General features: G+C 36.4%; 1 protein-coding gene and 1 non-coding gene across 4 annotated transcripts in view; both read right to left on the bottom strand.

The window, feature by feature from the left end:
- The window catches only part of LOC126382348 (nephrin-like), a 224,364-nt gene that overhangs the window by 47,863 nt on the left and 152,394 nt on the right, over positions 1 to 24,107 (bottom strand). For all 3 annotated transcript variants that reach the window (XM_050032156.1, XM_050032157.1, XM_050032155.1), the window contains exons 7-10: positions 22,685 to 22,836; positions 21,912 to 22,056; positions 17,344 to 17,474; positions 11,121 to 11,283 (exon numbers count right to left, since the gene is read on the bottom strand). In XM_050032156.1, the coding sequence (XP_049888113.1) occupies positions 11,121 to 11,283; positions 17,344 to 17,474; positions 21,912 to 22,056; positions 22,685 to 22,836 (591 nt within the window). The remainder of the gene's footprint in view (positions 1 to 11,120; positions 11,284 to 17,343; positions 17,475 to 21,911; positions 22,057 to 22,684; positions 22,837 to 24,107) is intronic.
- On the bottom strand, positions 16,347 to 16,419 carry Trnav-gac (transfer RNA valine (anticodon GAC)). The gene has a single exon. It is a non-coding gene; the product is annotated as a tRNA-Val (tRNA).

Consider the following 24,107-nt stretch of genomic DNA (forward strand, 5'->3'; position numbering starts at 1 on the left):
CCAACTATCGCGTTGATCTAACCGAAAACTCTGTGAGTTGTGGCTACGTAGTTCATCTTGCGATGGATGTACGGTCACGAACATTAATATGTATACACTTTGGTACCATGTCACATTAACTTTTTTGACAAATCGAACTGTAAGTCTCACTAAATGTCAAACGTGTTAGTGCGACAGAGTCCTAAAGCGGGTACATTATATTGCTCATGACTGTACCTCTAACTACCCCGACTAGGATATAGTTAAGAGATTATGTTATGTTTTACCTAAGTGAAGTTTTCTTTTATTATACAGGTCATTCAACACAGTTTCATCATCATTATCATCATCATCAGCCCATTAACGTCCCCACTGCTGGGGCACAGGCCTTCCCTATGGATGGATAGGGAGATCGGGCCTCATCACGCGGGCCCAGTGCGGATTGATGGTTATTAACGACTGCTAATGCAGCCGGGACCAACGGCTTAACGTGCCTTCCGAAGCACGGAGGAGCTGGAGATGATTTTTTTTTTGTGGTCACCCATCCTATGACCGACCTTTGCGAAAGTTGCTTAACTTCAACAATCGCAGACCGAGCGCGTTTACCGCTGCGCCACCGAGCTCCTCTACAACACAGTTTATTTTTAGATTAAAGAAACTTGTAAACTCAACCTTTATGCTGCTATTTAAAAAATAAAAAATCCATATTCCCCTAAAGGGCAATTTTAACGCTTGGACCTTAAAATAGCCTTTCAATACTCACACAGGGGACTCCCTTAGGAAATAACGCACTGAAGTGTGAAGGGGTCAAAAACAAATTCTATGAATTTTAACCTCGTACCTATACAAATACAGTTATCGTAGCTCCTGTTTTAGTAAATTGGGCTAATTTTCCCTTTAGTTTCGTAGGTTAGATAAAAATAAAATATTTTGTACTAGAATTGGATAGCGCCGTGGTAGCCCGAACACCAGTTTTGGTAGGTATTGGGAATGTGAATTTCTTGCTCCGTAGTAGGTAAAATTGTAGGTAATTTAAGTACAATTCATATTTACCTATTATTTACCTCAGAATAAGATTTTTCTGTTAATGTTTTATGAATGTGTACGTATAATAGTTTTCAGAAAGCAGACTCGATATAACGCACCCAGAATAAAGATAGATAAAAGATAAAGATATCGATTTTTATTGTGTATAAATTTAGGTACAGTTATAAATAAATACAAGACAGACAGACAGCAGCCTCTGCTGACAGAGGGCAACAGTAACTGTCAGTACTATTCATAGGCGAAGGACAAGTGTATGGCTTTGGAATAGACTACTCTGGGCGCCATCCCATTTGCGTCAGACAGAGTACTGCGGGGCGGAAGGCAAGAGGGAAACCACTGCCCTATTTTTCCCTAAATGCTGCTCTGACAAGAGCATGGCTCTTAAATTGATGATGATGATAAATAAATGTTCCAGTTATGGTTGCAAATTACGTCTCACAATTTTTTTCCTTTGCAGGCATATACACATTTCACACAGGCTATTAAATAGGATGAGAAAGAGAGAGAAAACAGAGAAAACAAAATCAATAATCTATTAAAGAATATATAAATAGGTCTTTAAAATAACTATAAGTTTTCATTCAAAAATTCTTTGCTGTCATGCAAACATTTTTGTGCAAGCCATGACTTAAGAGTAGTTCTGAATTTGTTCATATTCGTAGATTTAAATGCCTCCGGAAGTTTATTGTACAACCGAATACACGTGACGAACGAATTTTTTGAGACAAGTTCAAGCCTGCTTACTGGTGTGTGTAATTTATTTCTATATTATTTGCCTATAACATTCTATAACGCTACTAAGGCGATGAGTAGCTAAAGAAACAATAGTATCAGTAGTGAGCAGTAGTAAATAAAAAATAGTAATTTCTGTACTAAAACTAACTTTTTTACCCTTGATGGGTTTGCGAAGGCATTGACGAGGCCTAAAATGAAGCGAGCTCGCCCAGAAGGTGCCTGTTCACTCTGGCCTTGAAAGCATCCGGGCTAACTAAAGCATAAACTTTAACTTTTAACTTTTATTTACTCCGTTCTCCTTTGAGAATTGAAGATAGATATAAGAAAACTCCAGCAACTCCGTTTCCGAAGCTAGTTATAAGTGAGATGTTCTGCTTGACCTAAATCTGGACTATTACGAGCAACGGACAAGACAGGATTTTTGTTCCGTTCCGAATACTTTTTTCGCATTTCGGATGTTTCTGCTTTTACGCTGGACTGGAAAAGAATAAAAAACAAAACTGCTTCAGTTGTTTGACTTCCCCATGCTTTAAACAACGAATGAGTGATTCTGTACATTTCAAGATGATTTATCATTCTCTCTCTCTCTTTATTTAAGAGCTGCGCTCTTGTCGGTGGAGTAATTGCCATTACTCCATAGATAGGACGTGTAGAACGGTGGTTGCCCCGATCGCCTTCCGTTCCGCAGTACACCGAACAATTTCTCAATCGGTGATGTTCTAGTTAGATCCCTACCAGAATCCATTTCCTCGGCCTCCAACCAGTACTGATACCGCTGCTGCCCGGCATCAGGGGTGCGCTTTTGAAGTAGCGGCGTCTACTCGCTACGTCATAAGATCGTTATAGAATCTAAGTAGCATTTTACAGGTTAGCCCGTCCCAGTGAGCTACCCACTACGTTCTGCTAATCCTGTCGCTGTTTGGTGTTTGATTTAGCATTACATTACGGATATTACACTTATCTCCTTTCATCGAGATTTTTAATATCATCTCCCAGCATTATCCCGTTTACCACAGGGTCCGCTTACCTAACCTGACAATTTGACAGGTCCAGCCTGTCTGACTTTCCAATCCACGAAGGGAAAACCAGCCCGATATAGGTTAGGTCACATACCTCCAAAAATGCATTTCTCGGGAATGTAAGTTTTCTCACGATGTTTTTCTTCCCCGCTGAGCATCCAAACATGAATTCAAAAATAAAGTCAACAATAATTGGTTTAAGCCGGTGCTGTATTCGAAACTGCAACCTCAAGGTGAGAGACAAGCGTTCAACCAACTGGGTTACCACGGCACTGAGATTTTTAATATATTTTTATTTGTTTTAAGGTGCTCATCAATATCCTTCTTATATTAAATACTACTTCCATCCGCGATTTTGTCGTTGTGGATTTCGGTTATTGCGCGCGGCACGTTTTTTCCATTCGCTTAGGGGGTGATTTATGGGATAATAACTACCATATGTTCTTCTCTATCTCTAAACTAAGTATTTCCATACCATTATCTAAATCGGTTCCGCGGATTAACGGCGAAAAGGTTGTTACCTGACAGACAGATTGGTTTGAGTCAATACCGATATTGTTTGAAGAAAATAGAAAGAAAAACAAATTATTATCAAAAAAAAAACAATCATTGCAATTAAAAAAATTCAATTCAATACAAAATTGAATTTGAATTTTAATTATATTTCAATCGTGCTTATTTTATTCGTCTGTGCATGTCCTGTGTTTATGTTTTCGTGCAAGAAAGAATTATTGATTGAGTGATTCTTCTCTAATGTGGGCTGTGAGGTCGACTACCAACCTCAGCAACCTTGGTATCAGAGGTATTATTGAGGCCCCTGTCATGGTTCATGCAAAAATTACGATTAGTTTTACGTATCTCTAGAAACACGGATCATCCTACAATACAATACAAATATACTTTATTGCATCAAAATAAACGAAATATTTACAAAACACTCTTAACTAGGTACATAGAAAATGGCATGGCAGCCTTATCGCTTAAAGCGATAACATCATCATCATCAGCACCTTACCTTCGGACAATCGGGTGATCAGCCGATATCATCCTTATCAAACTAGAGATAACTTAATAATTATTGTCATATGTTCCTACTGGAATTTCCACATGATGGACCATATTAATGGTCAAATGTAAGGTAACCTATCCCTAAAATATTATGTTCATAGGTGAAGCTATAAGTTGTCTTTATTTAGTGACTTATGGCTCTGCCTACCCCAATAAGGATTAAGGGTGCAAGAAATATCGACGTTTTCCGCAGACATCTGATAAAAATAAAACCCTATTTTTCATATATCTTAAGTCAATTTCTGAAAGGAATAATGCATTGAAATGTATACTCGAGGGAAATCATGAAATCTACATTTTTGGGCATGATTAATTCTGACGTCGGAAATTTCACCTTACGTTAAAATAATACAGTTATTTTTTGAACAAATGGTATTGTTTCAGATACCAGTGTGTCTGATGAAAAATATTTGAACGGAAAGTTACTCCATTTGTTACTTCATATGTTGAAAATATGCTAAGTACCTAAGCGAAAGTCTACTCTTCACTATCCGTGGCTTAGTAAAGACAGTATTTATTTTCGAACGGTATCATTATATTAACTGTTTTTTGGGTTTATATTCATGCCAATTATTTCCATCACCATGGTACTGAAGAAAATCAAATCACGTAGATATTTATTTCCGATTCTACACACTTTTCAGTACTCAATCATTGGCTTTGTTTCGCACATTTGATTTTATTTTCCAAACTGTTCGTTGCATTAAATCTGAGCGGAGTTATAAATTGTCAAATTGACATTCTGAACGATACCGATTAAGCCACTTTATGTTTATTCGAAAAACCTTTTGTTCCAGCTTTTGGCACAGAGCTCAGTTTTCACTGAACGAAGCTTTGGGGTTTAAATGTTCATTATAAAAGTTCCATACTTAGATAAAGCCATAGAATAATATACGTATACAATATAGAAGGGACACAATCCGCCCCGCGCAGATCCGAGCTTGGAGTGACTTGGATTACCTCACCCCCGCGTCGCGGATCATTTTATACCCTGTTAAACGTAACATGATAAGGACATACCTATCTATCTCTTGTCTCTTTCGTACAGTATTAGGCATGGTATACAGCTTAGCAAGAAAGAGAAGATGTGGTGTCCAATATTATAATGTCCTGCTGTCATTCTGATAATGTTACATTTACCTAACCTATAGTATATTTTAAGCAACTCGCAATCAATAATTTATAACAACTAATTGTACGTGGCCAGTATAATGGACAACTTTGAACCACGTACCAGATTGTTTGTTCAATAATTTAAAATGTTTTAATTAATTGTAATTTTAATTATCAGGGACTAATTGTATTCATAATATCTTAATACATTTTTGTATTTTTTTAAGCCTCAAGACGTTAAGGAGTGAGGGAGCGCGCACGGGGTAAGGTATTATATTACATCTATGTCGTGTTTCTGTAAAAACGAGATTTTTGTATAGAGTGTCCTGGCTGTGAAAAAACAAATGAACGGCAACTAGGAAGGGGAATAGAAAAGTTGTAAATTAACTCCTCGAGCGTAGTTTTCGGCTTCCTGAAATTTGAATTTCGATACCTTCCATCCCATTGTTGCTGTTATAATTAATACGGAAAATCCAGAAACATATTTTATCATTAAAAATAATTAACAAAGGGCGATAATTCAATATTCCTCCTTCACCAACAGATTTCAGATATCTCGGAAGAAATCTTTTGGTGGATTTTGTGATTACTTACAAAAAATATAAAATTTTTAGAGCGTGATTTTTCCGTACTCAGGTTTTAGTTTTTAAACTTATATTTTTATTTATATTATTTTAGAGTCTTATTTATTAAGATAACTTGCAAGTTGTTGCTTGCTTGTTTCATGCAAAATTTGCAGATGAAACCTATCCGGAACATGTCTGAGCAGTCATGTTAACAATTTGACGTAATTATCGAGTAAATACAAGAAAACCCGCAGGTAAAATCTAGTAATATGTACATATTTGAAATGTGCAAATTAAGCCTTGGAACAGACGTGCATAAACACATACTTACATACATACATAGCGGTCAAACACATAATTCTCCTTTTGCTTTGCCACAGTCGGGTAATAAGGCAGCAGCGTTTTGATTGTGTATTGAGATAGAAAAGAAAGAGCGTAAGATCCGCGAATGAATGTTTATAAAAATGTTTTCATATTCAAATGATAGTCATAATTATTTATATTTTATGTTATCGACATAGCTCCGAAAAAGGCAAAAGATACGGTCTTCTTCTATCGTGTGGGTTGTGAGGTGGATGACCAACCTCATTAACCCTGGTGTCAGGGATATTATTGAGCCGCCAAAGACCCCTGACGTGACTCAAGTAACGACTACGTACTTACATCAGTAAGTAGTAACCGGGACCAACGGCTTAACGTGCCTTCCGAAACACGGATCATCTTTCTTTCGGACAATCAGGTGATCAGCCTGTAATGTCCTAACCAAACTAGGGATCAAAGTGATTTTTGTGATATATCCCCACCGGGATTCGAACCCGATTCGATAATATTAATTTAGGAACTTTAACACATTTAACACCAGAGGGGCTAAGAAGTCGTATTGCGAGTCTATGAAGTCACAAAGTGAACCGTGGCCGTGGCGTGGTTAAAGATATCTTTAACGGCCTGCATGGTCCTGTGGTTGAGCGTTCTGCTCGCGATCCGGAGGTCACGAGTTCGAATCCCGGTGGGGACAATGAAAGTGTACTACAAAATATTTCAAGTAATGCGACATGACCATATGTCATGTCGCATTACTTGAAATATTTTGTAGTACACTTTCATTATCATATTGTACGAAAACGTACCGTGCATAACCTATGCATGTGCAATGTCTCCGAGAACGACACGTCCGATAGAGCGAAGTGGAAGAGAAGTACGAAGAAGGCAGACCCCACCATCAGATGGGAATAATAAATGCCAAGGAGAGAGAGAGAGAGAGAGAGATTGTACGAAAACGTAAGTATTAAAGGACGGAATTGATGTATTTATTTATTGATAGTTACTTTTACCAATTTACAGAATAATAATATGAAAAACACCTAAGGTTCTTCTTTCACCCTAAGGTTGCATGGCAGAAATCGCTGTTTAGCAATAAAGCCGCCTATTGTGCTTACGTTTTATTCGTATGTTTATGTCCTTTGTATTATGTTGTTGTGCAATAAAGTATGATTGATTGATTGAAAAACAAACACCGACTTATTTTGAAACGAAAAGTAAGATATTGGCCGCGATTTCTGCAGACACCTCCTAATTTTATTTTACCCGTCGTTTTCTTATGGACGGATGAGTGTCAACAAGTTAATTTAAAAATGAATGAGTAACCCGTGCGAATAAAATAGGCATCTCGTTGCTATGCAATCCGTTTGAAGTGCTGTCTGCGTGATGTAAAATTTTTAAACGGTTTTACAAAACTTGGTCCTTGCAGTTTTAGATTTCTATTTAAAATTGACATGTATTCCATAAAATTTATGCCTGTCGATTAACCGTCCCTTTCTTTTTCAACGGATAAGAAAATTACAGGTGTAACTTCAAATAAAATTAGATGGCGTCTGCAGGAACTAGCACCAATACCAGGTTTAAAATATAGTAGCGATATACAAAAAACAAATGTATACGCAAATACAAGCACTACTGCCCACAACATAAATGTCCTAACAACTGTTGAGTTCTTGTATGTTGCAGTCAACGACAAGTCAGTAGGGCGACCATCTAAAATTCAATTTCTTGAAAGGAATCAGCAGAAAGGGGATCATTCTGTAATTCTTAAGAAACGCCGTTTAAGTCAAGAATTAATCATTCAGTTATAAAAGAGGCCATTGTTGCATACTATTAAACGATTTAATGGCATTCCACCGTTTTTGCCTGATCAAATAAAACTAGAGGGAAGAAATTGAAAACGTCAGGATTTCATTTGTTAGGCCATTAAAGTTTATATAAATCCGTTTCTTGATTTAAGTTATACTGTTTTATTTTCTACTAGCTTTTGCCCGCGACTTCGTCCGCGTGGCGTCTTATATAAGAGAGAGATCTTTGTGTGTGTGGGAGTGCATACTTATGCAGTTTAGATTTTTTCATACAATTTTTTTCCCAGTAACTCCCATTTTTCAAAATACAGCCAAAAATAAACTTTATATTTACTAAGGTATGCATGCATGCTAGATTGAATCAATTGATTGAATTGATTTTTTTTTAATTGATTGTTCATTGAGTTTTAATTTTAATACACACTTCCTCTCTTCCCTTCAACGTTGCTGTGCCCTACAGGGTCCATGTTTTAGTTCCTATGCCTATGTAACACCCCATTGTACTACATGGAATGCAATAAATAATTTAATTGAATTGAAAACATCTATCTTACGCGGTTTCGATTTTTTCATACAAATGTTTTTTTCCCGCTAACTCCCGTTTCCGTGGGAATTTTGCAATATCCTGTTGCAACTAAGCTTTAAGTTAACTAAGGTACCTGCATGCCAAATTTCAAGCGTCTAACTTAAGCGGTTTAGATTTTTCACACAAAAGGATTTTCCCGCTAATTTCCGTTCCCGTGGGAATTCCGGGAATTCCTTTCTTAGTGCACCTCTACGGTACCTAAGCTATGTCCCTTCCAAATTTCAAATGCCTACGTTTAGCCGTTCAGGCTATGCGTTGATATGTCAGTCACTGAGTCAGTCAGTTTCTCCTTTTATTTAGATTTGATTTTTTCATACAAATGTTTTTTCCCGCTAACTATCGTTCCCGTGGGAATTTTGTAATATCCTGTTGCAACTAAGCTTTAAGTTTACTAAAGTACCTGCATGCCAAATTTCAAACGTCTAACTTGAGTGGTTTAGATTTTTCATACAAAAGGATTTTCCCGCTAATTCCCGTTCTCGTGAGAATTTCGGGAATTCCTTTCTTAATGCACCTCTACGGTATCTAAGGTATCTGCATGCCAAATTTCAAACATCTAACTTGAATGGTTTAGATTTTTCATACAAAAGGATTTTCCCGTTAATTCCCGTTCCCGTGGGAATTTCGGGAATTCCTATCTTAGTGCACATCCACGGTACCTAAGGTACCTGCATGACAAATTTCAAACGTCTAACTTGAGTGGTTTAGATTTTTCATACAACAGTATTTTCCCGCTAATTCCCGTTCTCGTGAGAATTTCGGAAATTTCTTTCTTAGTGCACCTCTACGGTACCTAAGGTATCTGCATGCCAAATTTCAAACGTCTAACTTGAGTGGTTTAGATTTTTCATACAAAAGGATTTTCCCGCTAATTCCCGTTCTCGTGAGAATTTCGGAAATTTCTTTCTTAGTGCACCTCTACGGTACCTAAGGTATCTGCATGCCAAATTTCAAACGTCTAACTTGAGTGGTTTAGATTTTTCATACAAAAGGATTTTCCCGCTAATTCCCGTTCCCGTGGGAATTCCGGGAATTCCTTTCTTAGTGTACCTCTACGGTATCTAAGGTACCTGCATGCCAAATTTCAAACGTCTAACTTGAGTGGTTTAGATTTTTCATACAAAAGGATTTCCCTTCACTACTCTGCTCCTATTGATTGTAGCGTGATAAAAAGTATACTATAACCTGTCCAGGAGTGTGAGAAATAATTGTACCAAGTTTCATTAAAATCCGTCCAGTAGTTTTTGTTTCTATAAGGAACATACAGACAGACAGACAGACAGACAAAAATTTTACTGATTGCATTTTTGGCATCAGTATCGACCACTTATCACCCCCTGATAGTTATTTTGAAAAAATATTTAATGTACAGAATTGACCTCTCTACAGATTTATTATAAGTATAGATTATTGAAGGTGCAGGCTTAAACCAATGATTGTCGAATTTGTTTACGAATTCACATTTGGATCATAAATGATTATCACGTGCTCAGCGGTGAAGGAAAACATCGCGAAAAAACCCACATTCCCGAGAAATACATATTCGGAAGTATGTAACCTAACCTGTATCGGACTGGTTTTCCCTTCGTGGGTTGGAAGGTCAGACAGGCAGTGGCTTCTGTAAAAAAACCGGACCTTACAAATCTTCAGGTGAGGTAGGCGGACCCTGTGAAAAACGGGATAATGCTCCATATCCCCTCCGGTTGATTGAAGAGCGGCCTATGCCTTCAGTGGACGTTTGTAGGCCTGTTTGTGTGTTTCCTATTATTACACACACAAAAGTTGCCAGGAAGAGACAAACAATTAAACAAACAAACAATTAGGCCGCCCGTGGTACTCTCTATTTCACTGTAGCCTCTGTAACTCTATTGTCTGTGTGTGCAACTTGATGCACATGGACATAATTTCGTCAACGACCATTAGCGAGCTGGCTTTGGAATCTTTTTAATGACCAAAACACTTATCAGCATTCTAAAACGCCTGTAGACGATGAGAAGAGAATAAATACAAGATATTTTACATGCATGCATGGTATAGAGATTGCTACCTTAGCAATAAAGCCGCTTGCTGTACTACCTATCTAATTGTCATAATGTAATTTCAATATTTGTTTTAAGTCAATAAAGAGTTATAACATAACAAATACTTTATTGCACACACAGGAAAAAACTAAATACAAAACAAAAGAGAAATAGAATAGACAAGAATAGAGAAGAAGAAGAAGAATAGAGAAGAATAGAGTTTTGTATTTGTGTACAGGGTGTTAGTGGCACGCGTACCGAAAACTGAGACGGATGATTCAGACCGTGTTTCTGATTTAATATCAAGTGAAATTTTTCGTCGTCCAGCATTGCGATTTTTTTAGTGTTTTTGGGGCACAGCTGAAAATCAGCGTTGTGGCACTCCCTCAATGCCGTTTTTAGAAATAATGTTTACTTACTATGTGTACCAATACCTACTTATATTTAAAATAAATGATTTCTATTCTATTCTCAGTAGTGTGTTAGGCGTCAAACGAATTGATCGAGTCCGAAACACAACACTGCGTTCAAAAACGGGAATCGCTGATAGGGGACGAGAAGCCGCCAAGCTCAAATGGGATTGGGCCGGACATGTTTGTCGCATGCACCCTGAGCGGTGGGCACGGATCGTCACGCATTGGGTGCCTCATGACGGATACAGGCGTCGTGGCAGACCTCTAAGAAGATGGCGTGACGACTTGGACGCTTGCCGGAGGGACTGGCCGGAATACGCACAGAACCGCAAAAAATGGAAAGAGGAAGAGGAGGCCTTTGCCCAGCAGTGGGATCTTGTAGGCTAGATTAGATTTATATTTTATTCTATTCTATAAGTATATTAAAATAAAATAAAAAATACTTACAAACAACTTGCATATACAGCGGCAGAGACTTCCCGTCCCCTTCCACATTGGAGGCTGTACAGGAATACTTCCCAGCTTGATGTCTTGATACGTTCCTCAATGCCAGGTTGGTATTCCCCGTGAGAATGACACCTCCTGCCGCATTGTGCTGGAGTAGGACGCCCTGTAGAATGAACAAAATGATGAAATAACTTCTTGGTGCTGATTTAAAATTGTACATAAGCATTACTTTTAAAAAAACGACATAATGAGTGGTCTATGCAAAAATATTCATCTTAGTAAATGTACTGTAATGTTGTTATTGACACTAAGGGACTTCAAAAAGCATGATTCTTCTCTTTGAAGGAATCAGTATAATCACTACTAAAGAATAGAGTTGCCCTGTTTTTGTATTGTTAATATAAAATTTGGATGCCATCACGCGCCGAATGCTTCTGAAAACGTCATAAAAATATCTGATTCAGAAGGTTCTACTAATCAGAGAGATGTTCATGTAATTCAGTTTTAATCTTGACCAATAGAATCCTATGAAAAATTAATCAATCTTAATGATTGCCTCAAATATCAATGAATTTACGAGACTTGTCTGTTTCAACCAATCACGGGATAGGGTTTACACGATTTATTTACACGAAACTAAGTTACATGATTAGGCATCTGCTCTCTAACAGTGATCATAATTCCATAATCTAAGTAAGATTGAAAATTCTAACAGCTCGTACGATGCCGAAGAATTTTGGTCTGCTTTTAACTTTCGAACATATTTTTTATGCCAACTGAAACTGACATGTAAATTGAAAATATTCAAAATGATCAAGCGGCATGCATCTCACGTTTTCATTTTGCATCGCTCAAACTCGGTTCAGGTCAGTTATTGAACTTGTGAAAAGCCAGCTTTGGTTTGTATGCGAAATACCGAGTGATAGTGCTGACCTATGTTACTATCGACATGTGAATAGTTTAAAAAGCTTCCGATAGTATTCTGAGCGAATTTTTGCCATGCTGCTGGTTCTGCACAGCAAACGCACTACGCACGGCGCGAATAATATCGAAGGCCAATGTATGCAACTAATAGATAGCATTCGCTTGCGTGGATAGATTTCGTAGGGCTATATATTGGTGAAAACCCTCGATATATTGCGCGCATGGCGCGGTGCGGATTCCGGGCCGCAAGGGCTGACTAAAGAGCATATAACACGGACCTCTACTTGTATTCAAAACAGAATGTCTTAAAAACAGAGTAATCGTGTTCTTACTAAAATAACGGACTATTTAATGAGCGATAAGCTAACCATTTGTCATTGTTCACAGAACAGAGTGACCCACTGAACATTGTGTTACAAAGTAACATAATTTTTTAGTTTAAAAATAATAACTTTCATAAAATGTTACTTAACATTTATATTAATTAGTAATAATAAAGTTCGGTAGTCACTGTTTGTGAACTAAGGTACTTATAAACAAAGTTTTGCTAAATATTTTTTTCCTTCAATAATAACCGAAAATTATTAAATGGCTACTTCCGCATAAAGAATTGCAGGTGGGGCTTATTTATGTACTTACTTAATTGTATGTAACTTTTTATAAATACATAGTTACTATATTGATATTATGCAAAATTACTCTTATAATTCAACTCAAGTGGTCGAACACAGATTGCGAAGACACAGGCGTTAGTGCTTAGTTTGGGTGATCAATGTTCAACAGATAATTTGTACAAGTTTACCAATATTAATTATTAATAATATAAGAGCTACACTCTTGTAGATAGGGAAAAACACGGCAGTGGTTTTCCTGTTACCTCTGTCTGAAGTCTGACGCGGATTAGACCCCTACATAAGTACTTAAAAAAGTAAAGGAAAATGGAGGAAAGAAACAGAAGGTGATTTCTGCTAGTTACATACACACATAAACTCCTGACACACTTCTCTTGTTTCCTCCACATTCATCAATCGTTTCATACACGCACGCCGGTTCAGAGTAAATCGTACTGTACCTTTTCTAAGGACATCTATTCTGGTAGTTATACAGATTATTCATAGTTCAAGAGCAAAAAAGCCGCTAATTTGTACTGTTGCTAAATGTTTGTATGTTTTGTTTGTGTGCAATAAAGTTAAAAGAAAATATCGATACATTTTTGCGGTAAAACTATCGATATAAGTACTCTAACAGAATAATGGCAACACTGCTGTAAATTCGTCTAACGCAGTTGCTATTGACATACGGCTATTACAACCGTTTTTTTTAAATTCCGCACCATTTATTGGCAATTTCGTGGTCGTTTGTCGTTCAAATGGTCTATATTAAAACAAGGATTTTAGGGTTGATTTGTGTTTCAAATAATAGGTTTGTAGTACAGTCATGAACAATATTATGTACCCGCTTTAGAACCCTGTCGCACTATCATATTTGAAATTTAATGAGGCTTACGGTTTAATTTGTCAAAAAAGTTAATGTGACATGGTTGCAAAGTGTATACATACCTATTAGTACTCGTGACCGTACCGCACCAGTAGGCCCTAATATCACAGAACAAACGATAAAAGTACTTATTTACTATTTTGCACGAGTCTTTTTAACTAACAAGGTTTTCTGGGAAACATTGGTAAGTATTACGTAAAACTGAAAGATTTACGAAATAAAAGTATTTTTAGGTGGTATAATATTACGCTTGGCCCAGCTTGACAAGAGCTGCGGTTTCAAGTATATAATTTAAAAGTATTTTTATTTACATAAGTACATAAATTAAATCTCGCCTAATTCTCACCGGGGTATACTGGGACTATGGAATTCCATTGGTGTCGATTTTGGCACACTTCTCTAGCTTCCTCCACATTCATCAATCGTTTCATATACGCACGCCGGTCCAGAGTAGATCGTACTAAACCTTTCGAAGGACGTCTCTAGTGAGATTAATCAGTTTGCTGTTTCCGGGAATGTATTCAATATATTCAATATTCTTTATTTGAATACTATGATGGTGTACAAGTTGGTAAGTTACATATGAGTTTCACATCACAGACCCTTTCGGAAACAAGAATATAGATGTTGTTTTTGCGTACTGAACCTAGATTATACTGAACCTTTTCTAAGGGTATCGTCATCACCAATTTGCTTATTACAAGTTTTTTTAATACCATGTAGAATACGGAAATTATCATACATCCTAGAGATTTATTTAGATTAAGAATTATTTGGAAATTTAAACTTAAAATGCTTAGACTTAAAATTCTCTCGTGTAGAGTGTGTTTACGTATATTTTTTTATATAATCAATGAAAAATAACTGTTATAAAAATTTAATGTTGTCAATTATAGTCAGACAGTTACATCAGAAAGAGAATCCGTATCATAAGAAATCTCTCAGGAGTTCATTTCCCGAAACATAGAATAAAAGGAAAAATCTCAAAAAAATACAAAAATTCAATTCGTCTTTATTTGACAAACTTCTCGGTGGAATAATTGAAAATAAAAAACTCTCCGCGAAAGAGAAAGTTTACTTCGAAAAGTTAACAATATTGTTTCTTCTCTTTGACTTCAATTCATTACTTTTACAAATTTTGTTTTATCTCGCAAACTTCACGGTTTAATAACAGATCGGACATCGCTCGTTAGTTACTTTGAGAAGAAAACGAAACGAAAAAGAATATTTGAGTCTCTACTAACAAGTCTTTGTGTAAATCGAGTACTTTTAACAACAAAGGATGTAGCTACGATTTTATGCAACAAAATCCGAGACCCAATAAATCAGTGCTGAAAAAACGCGTTAGTAACTATGAAAATCGTATCTTTAACTTTAAAAAATTGCAGAAGTATGATTTTTTTGTCTTCTATGTGAAATTATTTTCGTGTTCTCGCCCCAGACGACCTAATTTGAAAGGCATTGCCAAGTGGCAACTTAATTTTAATAAAACCAAAATGAATCCAGTTTCTTCCAAGACTTAAATATCAAATACCTACATAATGATTTTCTAGATTGCCACTTTAAACTTAAATATTAAGGGTACACGTTTTGAAAAGAGTTTTTTTGTGTTAAAAACCTTTTGAAGAGTAATATCTTAATTATCTTTATGAGTACCTACAATTGTAATTTCACCAATTAACTATTTAATGAAATCTTGCTGAATAACGAAGCTTTTTATACTTTGAAAAGTTTAAGTCGATTGTTTAAGGCTCTTGGGTTGGAATCCCGGTGGGGACATATCGCAAAAATCACTTTGAGATCCCTAGTTTGGTTAGGACATTACAGGCTGATCACCTGATTGTCTGGAAGTAAGACGATCCGTGCTTCGGAAGGCACGTTAAGCCGTTGGTCCCGGTTACTAATTACTGATGTATGTACATAGTCGTTACATGAGTCATGTCAGGGGCCTTTGGAAGCTCAATAGCAACCCTGACACCAGGGTTGATGAGGTTGGTAATCCACCTCACAACCCACACGATAGAAGGAAAGTTTAAGTCCCTAATTGCTGTTTGGAGATGTTATTCTCTATCAACTGTCATGTTGAACACTTACAAAGTCTAATGGGTAATTAGGTTGTTTGAAATTGAGGAGCGTTTGTTAGACTTTCTTCTGTGCTGGACTATTTTTTATTTCTATTTCTGATATACTCTTCAAAACATCCCGCATCCAAGTTTGTAAATGTTTATTTCCTTTTGGTGGTTGCCTGGAAGAAATTTGTACTGTATTCATGTGTTTTGTCTGATTGTTTAAATGTAGTTCTGTGCAATAAAGTATACTTGATTTGATTTGATATACTGCCTCCGTGCTTAGAGTAATCGGGTCGTCAGGCATTTGTTGGTAGCAAGTTAATAACATGACATGCCGCCACCAACTATTGAAATGTTCGAAAAAATGTAAGCGTGTTCCGCACGCAATGCTATTGCGTGCAGACTTCAATTTTTCATTCATATCACAATCTTTAATTTACAGTAACGCGGATGTCTAAGAAGTAGGTACATTCTGTCTGTTCACAAACATTTTCAAGTTAAAATATCAAGAAATACAAAACTTCTTCTATCGTGTGGGTTGTGAGGTGGATTACCAACACCCATCAACCCTGGTGTCAGGGTAACTATCGAGCCGCCAAAGGCCTCTGACATGGCTCATGTAACGACTACTTACTTACATCAGAAGTAACCACGGATCATCTTACTTTCGGACAATCAGGTGAACAGCCTGTAATGTTCTAAGCAAACTAGGGATCACAAAGTGATTTTTGTAATATGTCCCCACCGGGATTTGAACCCGGGACCTCCGGATCGTCAGTCCAACGCTCAAACCACTGGACCACCGAGGCAGTCATACAAAACTTATAAGGTATTACGTTCTTGCTTAGTTCTTTCTACTTTATTCCTAGTTTTCAAACTGAATACAAAGTCATATTAAAACAAAATCCAGATATTATAAAAAAATTAAAGTGCTCTATTACACTTATCATTATCATCATCATTTTCCCGTATTTCACGGGGTCCACTAACCTAACCTGAAAATTTGATAGGTCCGGTTTTCTACAGAAACGACTGCCTGTCTGACCACTACGCTTTGTCACACTTTTATAATATTAAAAAAATTGAATTGTAACTAACTCTCAACATGGACTACTTTTTATAAAAAAATGAATAAAAGTAAAAAGCATCTATTTCAGGCGAGGAGGCGAAGACCAAGAAGAGCTTACATGTTACGCCGTGTAAGGAAGTTAAAGAATTGGCCCTTGATAGACAAGAAAGAATGCTACACTAACAAGAACGTGGCTCTTAAATTAATGAAGAATTTAGGCAATGCTCATAAAAAGTTACTTTACACACAAAATAATTACAGTACACACAGACAATTAAATACTTAAGTAAATAAAATGAAAATAAATTATACCGCTAGTTGTCGAATAAGGTCCCCCGCCCTCGCCCCAAATTGTTCCAGGCACAAGGGACCCCATTCAACTTGGTGCATTACTACGTTGTGTTGCGATGGATAACCTTTTCGATAGGAAAGACTCCGCACGTGCACTCAACCGCTCTCTTGAATTCTACGCGCCATTGAGCCACCTTTTTTAAAACATTTCTTTAGTTTTCCTCGATTAAGTCTCTGACTATAACCTTGACTCACTTACATACTAAATCTCGGGTCTTCGTGTCTATATTCTCATAGTACTTATATGAAAGCCAACTTGAGCCCACTTCACTCTAACACTTTACTTGATATCGAATACCAAAAATAGACTCACATTGTGTTCCCAGACGACTTTATAAGCCGGCGGGTTGGCGTCGACCTTGCATTCGAAGTAGACATCATCCCCCTCCTCAATGTCGTTCGGATTCATCTTCGCCCCGAGGTGAATCGTCGCCACTGGTACATCTGATGAAAAAAATAACATTACAATACAATAAAAAGAAAAAATAATTGTTTATTAATATACGCCACACTACATACTTAAACGAAAACACAAAGAAAAAGAAACCAAATAATAACAAAACAATATATATATTGTTATATATTGTTATGTATATATTATATAATGTATTATATATTGTATTGTGAAATTATATTGACCTATTAATTTTTTATATTGATATTTTGTTAGGGTAGTGTGTGCAAACTGTGGGCGGTACCTAAGAGTCAGGCGCAATAAGATACATACAATTTAATAACATGTTGTTAATTTTTCATTTCTTTAATTAAGTTTGTATATTTTGGGGTTAGTGATCCCCACTATTATTAGCAATAGAAACATAAAATCACGTCTATTTCCCACCGGGGTAACCAGAGACTACGGAATTCCATTAACTTCGATCCTGACATACTTCAATAATACTTTATTGCACAACGACATATACAAAGGACATAAACATACGAATAAAAATAAGCACAATACGCGGCCTTACTTCTCTTGCTTCCTCCACATTCATCAATCGTTTTATACTTGCACGCCCCGGTTCAGAGTAGATCTTACTGAACCTTTTAAAGACATATTCAATTTGTTCAATGAGCGTCCTTCTAGCTCTTTTCCGACACAACAATTCAATAAAAATAAACAAGAAACCTTAATAATTATAGTTAGCATTTTGGTTATGATCATTGAAACATTGGCAACGCTAGTTGCCAATGAAATAACTTGAAAAGAAAAAGAAACAGAGATCGGCGGGATTTTTCAACTATCACAGTTGTTCTTGCATTAATTTCATCTTTGTTAATATTGTGTAATGTTTTAAGAGCTCGGAATACATGTTAATAAGTACTACACAGTTGTACGAACGAATGACGATTTCAATATTAAGCCAAGTTGCAAACGGTTATGCCATTTGACAGAGACAATGATAAAAAATTATGAGGTCGATGTCACCTCACCTGTCGCCATAGTTGAAAAAAGCCGTCATTGTTATTAATTTAAAAAAAAAACCCATACTTTCTACAATAATAATTATCTTACTCATAAAGACATTTTAAATTATAAATAATGCTTTTCACTTGGCATTTAAGTCCTTCTGATAAAACGAATTTCTGGACATTTGAACGTTTTGTCTACAAATTAAGTTATGCATTTTTTTATAGAACATTTTCAATAAAATTTTTCCTGTCATGGAAAACGACATAAAGAAATGGACAGGTTGTCCATATATAGTAGAGGCAGGTGAAAATTGCTTTGCTTTATATTTTACAATTTAAAAGGAAAGAACAAGTACTTTATACATATTTTGATGTTGACATAAACGTGAAAAAATGTAAATAGACTTCGCATTAAAAAAAAAATATCTCGCAAGTTTATATTTTCTTTTATCATCAGAAGATTATCAGAAAAATAATAAATACGAGTATTAGGGATAAAAAGAAAAGTAATCTTACAGTGAGTATTATAGGGCTTTTAATATTTATGACGACGTTCAAAATTCAAATTTAAAATTAAATTAAGCTCGTCGTGTATTGTTGAGCAAAGTATTTCGATTTTTGAAGAGAAATTGAAGAAAATAATTCGAAAAGAAAAAAGAGATTGATTTATAGACTTAGACCGGCTTTTATTTCTAGATTAATTTATCTTTGACCTATTTAAATACCTTTTTGTATAAAACTTTACAAGAAGTACGAATCAGATACTCAATAGAACCGGGTGCCGTACAATGGCCGTTCTACCCTTATATACTCGTAATATAGATAGATATAATTGAAACACAGTTTAAAATTGTCGAATAGCACAGGCTGAATGAAGCAACTGTCAAAAGTTCTGATTAATTAATATTCGTAAAATATAGTCTGCTTTAAATATGAATGCATTGTCCGTAAACCAAGTGAGGTGTAAGTGCCTTTGTCCTGCACTTTGACGACTAGGATATAGAAATAATCTTTTCTTTGTTTAAAGTACCATCGGCATCGGTCCTAACCCTCTTATGTCACGGGTTTGAAGTCCAGCTCGGGCTCTAAGCCAGATAATTGATATCAGGTATGATTCATATCATAGATGGTTTTCAGTATTTGTACCTAGTTTATGGCAATGGCAAATGGGATATAACCATAGCTGGCCAGGAGTAGGTGTATATTATTATCATCATCATCATTGACCTTATACGTCTGTTTCAGACGATTTATGACGACATTGCCTCGAACAAAATGCACTTTCTTTCATGGCTGTGCAAGCCAATCCTAGAGCGGCAAACTCTACCGCATACTCTGCAGGAGAAGTACGTATATATTATTATACTCTACGGGTTAAAACTGAAATCCAACAAACTGTTGTCCGACAATATTTTACTTCGGCAATATGAAAATCCGACACTTCTTTATTGCGACAATACATAATGACGACATACAACTTTGCCTACCGCTTCGGGGATACAGGCGTAAAGCTTTGTTATGTTAGTACTATGGGATGAAGGCGACTTGGTATTTTCCGGAAATGTTGCTTTAGGCACGCATATACAGCACGTGTGGTACAGATTTCACAACCACAAATCGTAAACGGGTTGCGCTGCATGGAGAAACGGGGACGGGCATCGCATTTCCACGAGGTGTCAAGTCGACTGTATTCATCATGTTTTACTACCGAAATTGAAAACGAGTATTTCTGACTGTCTTATAGTAAATAAGAAGAAGCAAACAAGAAGCTTAAGCTTCTTTCTCTTCTTTCTCCTTTTATGACGAAAGAGGATGAAGAATGAATGGAGAAAGCGTTCGAATAAAATATTTCTAATGTTGGTGACATCGTAACGAAAACTTTGAGGGATAATTCTGAGACGATATCAAAAAAATACCGATAAAATTATCCACTACTTTTATAATGTTTTACTACTTTCTGATTTAGTCAAAAAATAGGAAACGAGTATTACTGACTACTGCTTACCTGCCTGTCTAATAGTAAATAAAAATAAGCTTAATAGCAAACAAGAAGCTGCTTCTTTTCCTACTCTCTCCTTTTATGTCGTAACAGTCGACTAAACGATTGATACCATAAAAATACCTTGGACATGCTAGAGCAATGTGCTTAAGTTTTCATGCTACTTTTCCTCGACTGTATGAAGCTGCAGTAATTTTAGGTGGATGAAATGTTCGAATAAAATATTTCCAATCAGGGTGTTAGTGACATCGTAACGAAAACTTTGAGGGATAATTCTGACGAAAGCGAAATATTCTTTTGTGTTACAAAATAGAAAATCTATTAAAATTATCTACTTCTTTATCCACACTCAGGTTACTAAATGACTTTAGAACGAGACTGCCTTGAAATCTTTAAGTAAACAGTATTAAAATCATTCTTGTAAATATTATATTTTTTTTAATATTTTATTATATTAAAATATCACATTTTCATTAAAAATAAAATACTTTTCCGTACCTCTGAATGTAATTTAATTATTACTATCAACTCTTCATTATAGTGTTCGTTAACATTAATTGATTGTATTTCATTAGTTTAATATTACGTCAAGTATCATTTGTATCACGCATCGCTTTTGAAGTAGATAACTATAATTATTATACTATTAACTGTTGCTTGCGACTACGTCCACGTGTAATATATTTTATTCCCTTAGGGGATGAATTTTTAAGAACCCTTTTTAGTTTTTGCCCCCATTATAAAATTTTGTTTCGAGACGATTTTAATTTCCTCGTCCCAACGGTTTCAGTCAATCAGTTTTCTTTTTTTGAAAAAGTAACGTCTTTTCTCTACTTATTATAATAAAATGTAATGATATAATAAATGCAATGATGAATAATTTAATATTAACGAGTTAGCGAGTAAAACTAACTCCCATAGAGTTACTAAATAAAATTATTTGCTTCTATGGTTGCGTAAATTTTGTATACATACATACATAAGCAGCCTATATACGTCCCACTGCTGGGCATAGGCCTCCCCTCAATCAACCGGAGGGGGTAATGGAGCATACTCCACCACGCTGCTCCACTGCGGGTTGGTGGAGGTGTTTTTACGGCTAATAGCCGGGACCAACGGCTTAACGTGCCCTCCGAAGCTCTTACTTTTTTCGAACAATTAGGTGATTCAAGCCTGAAAAGTCTGAATTTTGTATGTGCATGAATATATTGTTTAATAATTTTCTGTATTGAATTGAAATTGTGTATCAACTTAGCCAAGTTGCAAACGATTTTGAAAACTGAGAGTGACAGTTATAAAAATGTATATTAATATAAAGTGCCAGATATAAGGTGACATGTTAATCGTATACATTTTTATGACTGTCACTGTCGATTGTCATAATCGTTTGCAACTTGGCTAACCCCTCGGGTGTAATTACAGATAAGTGAGCATTCTTTCTAGGAATTCAAACATCTAGAATTACTTACAGTACACATTCAATGGAAGTTTGCTTTCGATGGTCGATCTATTGAATTTCGTGTGCTCGGCTCTACAGGTGAGTGTCAAGCCATTGTGCTCCTTAAGGGGAGTCCATTGCAGCAGCGATTGAGTCTCGTTGCCATCGTCCAATTCCTAGAAAACGATCTACGTTTAGATATCCAATGTAGAAAGAAGATTAGGTTGGTATTTTCCTTTCGGAAAAGGATTTGAGGAGGATTTCCTAGGACGTCTGGGTCCGGATTTTTGTAAAATACATTCACTGGCGTAAGGTCTAGTAGAATTAAGAGACACGAGGTCAATGTGTCTAAAATAAGCTCAAGGAAATTCTTTTCTGTACTTTTATTTAACCACTGTTTTTTTAACATTAAAAGTTGTATGTTTGAATGATTTACTATTTATTTTCATAACATAGATGAGACAATAGTTGTGATATTTTGGTAGATAAGTAGGTATTAAGAGAAATTCTAAAACTTCCGCGAACAAAAATACGTATATATCAGGAAAGCATAGAAATGTATACTTAACTATTTTTATTATAGCATAAGTATGCATGTATTGTAGCTCATAAAAGAGTGGTTATTTAAGAACATATTTTACGACTTTAATGAATTTCTTTGCTGTAATAATGTATACGCTTAATTGTTGTGCTTACCACTTACGTTACCTTACGTTACCAATAAAGATTTGTATTTGTATGGAAGTTGCATGAGCCATGCCAGGAGGCGCGGCGACTTAATAAACTAAGTAAATCTGCTCTTACCCGTTGCTTCGAAGACTTCAGTTGCTTGCCACCCAACCACCACGTGATGGTAGCAGGCGGTCGTGCTCCTACCGACCGGCACCACAGTTCCGCCTTCCGTCCCACAGACAGAGGCTGTTCTCTCGACAAGATTTCTACTGAGAGTGGCCTCACTGCAAACAAATTGAATTTATTAAAGAAAATTTATTCCACGCGCCGCTTTAGCGACGATAAAAAAAATTAAAAGCAAAATGGATTCAGAAACAAAACCTTAAACACTGAATTTAAGAATAAGTATTAGGTATCTTGTTAATAGTTTTTGCAACATAAGATCACGACAAGTATCCCAATTGGGATGTCAGAGGTACATTCATCGCAAGATGTACTGAGTATAATTCACTGAACTTGTTAACGGCCTTTGGAGTCCAGTGGTTGAGCGTCGGACTCACGATCCGGAGGTCCCGGGTTCGTATCCCGGTGGGGACACATCACAAAAATCACCTTGTGATCCCTAGTTTGGATGTGTACAATCATGAACCGTGCTGCAGAAAGAACGTTCAGCCGTTGGTGCCGGTTACTACTTACTGATGTAAGTGTATAATCGTTACATGAGCCATTCAGGGGCTTTAGGCTCAATAATACCTAACCCTGACACCAGGGTTGATGAGGTTGGTAATTCACCTTACAACCCATATGATACAAAAAGACGAAGATCGAGCTTTCTGTTACACCAACATGATAGATAGTGAGCCGTATCGCCGTCTATAATGTGAGTAAAAATTACACTTAAGATAAATTGATTACTCAGTGTTGGTAGTCCAGTACTGGGTTGTTTTTACATGTACGGCCATAATACCTCAGTTAACTTTAATGACAAACCGTGGATGTTTTTAGTGCCATTCTAACACATAAGATGGCAATAAATTAAGTTAATAAGTAATAATCAGAATTCGACTTGCAGGCACTTTTGATACGAAGTCCTAATTGATTTGTCGTACTGTGCCGCCAATTGCCCATACACAAAGTCTTTAATAAAACACAGCATGAAGCTTGTATCCCCGAAAAACTAGGCAGAGGTGTATCCTATATACACCCACTCTTCGTCAACTATGCCTTAGTCCAATGTAATACCTATATTAATGTAAAATTTAATGCATCCTTTTTGATTAACATATAAGTGAATTGGCGTTAACTGTTAGCCATAGAGACAGCCAATCAGCTCGCGACACCAAACACTTCAGGGCCCCGATACCGACCCCGCCGACGTGGTCGACGATTTCCCTCATTCAGCGCTTATCGCTATCGACCCATTAGGGTCGATTAATTCTTTCAAATATTTTTCTTCTCAGACGACGCCCTGAGCCGAGGTTCGCGCCCAACTGGGACCCTCAGGCCTGTTGTCTTAAACGTTGTACCGGGTGAGAGCCTTCAGCGCTCCCCATTT

This window comes from Pectinophora gossypiella, chromosome 4 (assembly GCF_024362695.1).
Source record: "Pectinophora gossypiella chromosome 4, ilPecGoss1.1, whole genome shotgun sequence".
Taxonomy (NCBI): Eukaryota; Metazoa; Arthropoda; class Insecta; order Lepidoptera; family Gelechiidae; genus Pectinophora; species Pectinophora gossypiella.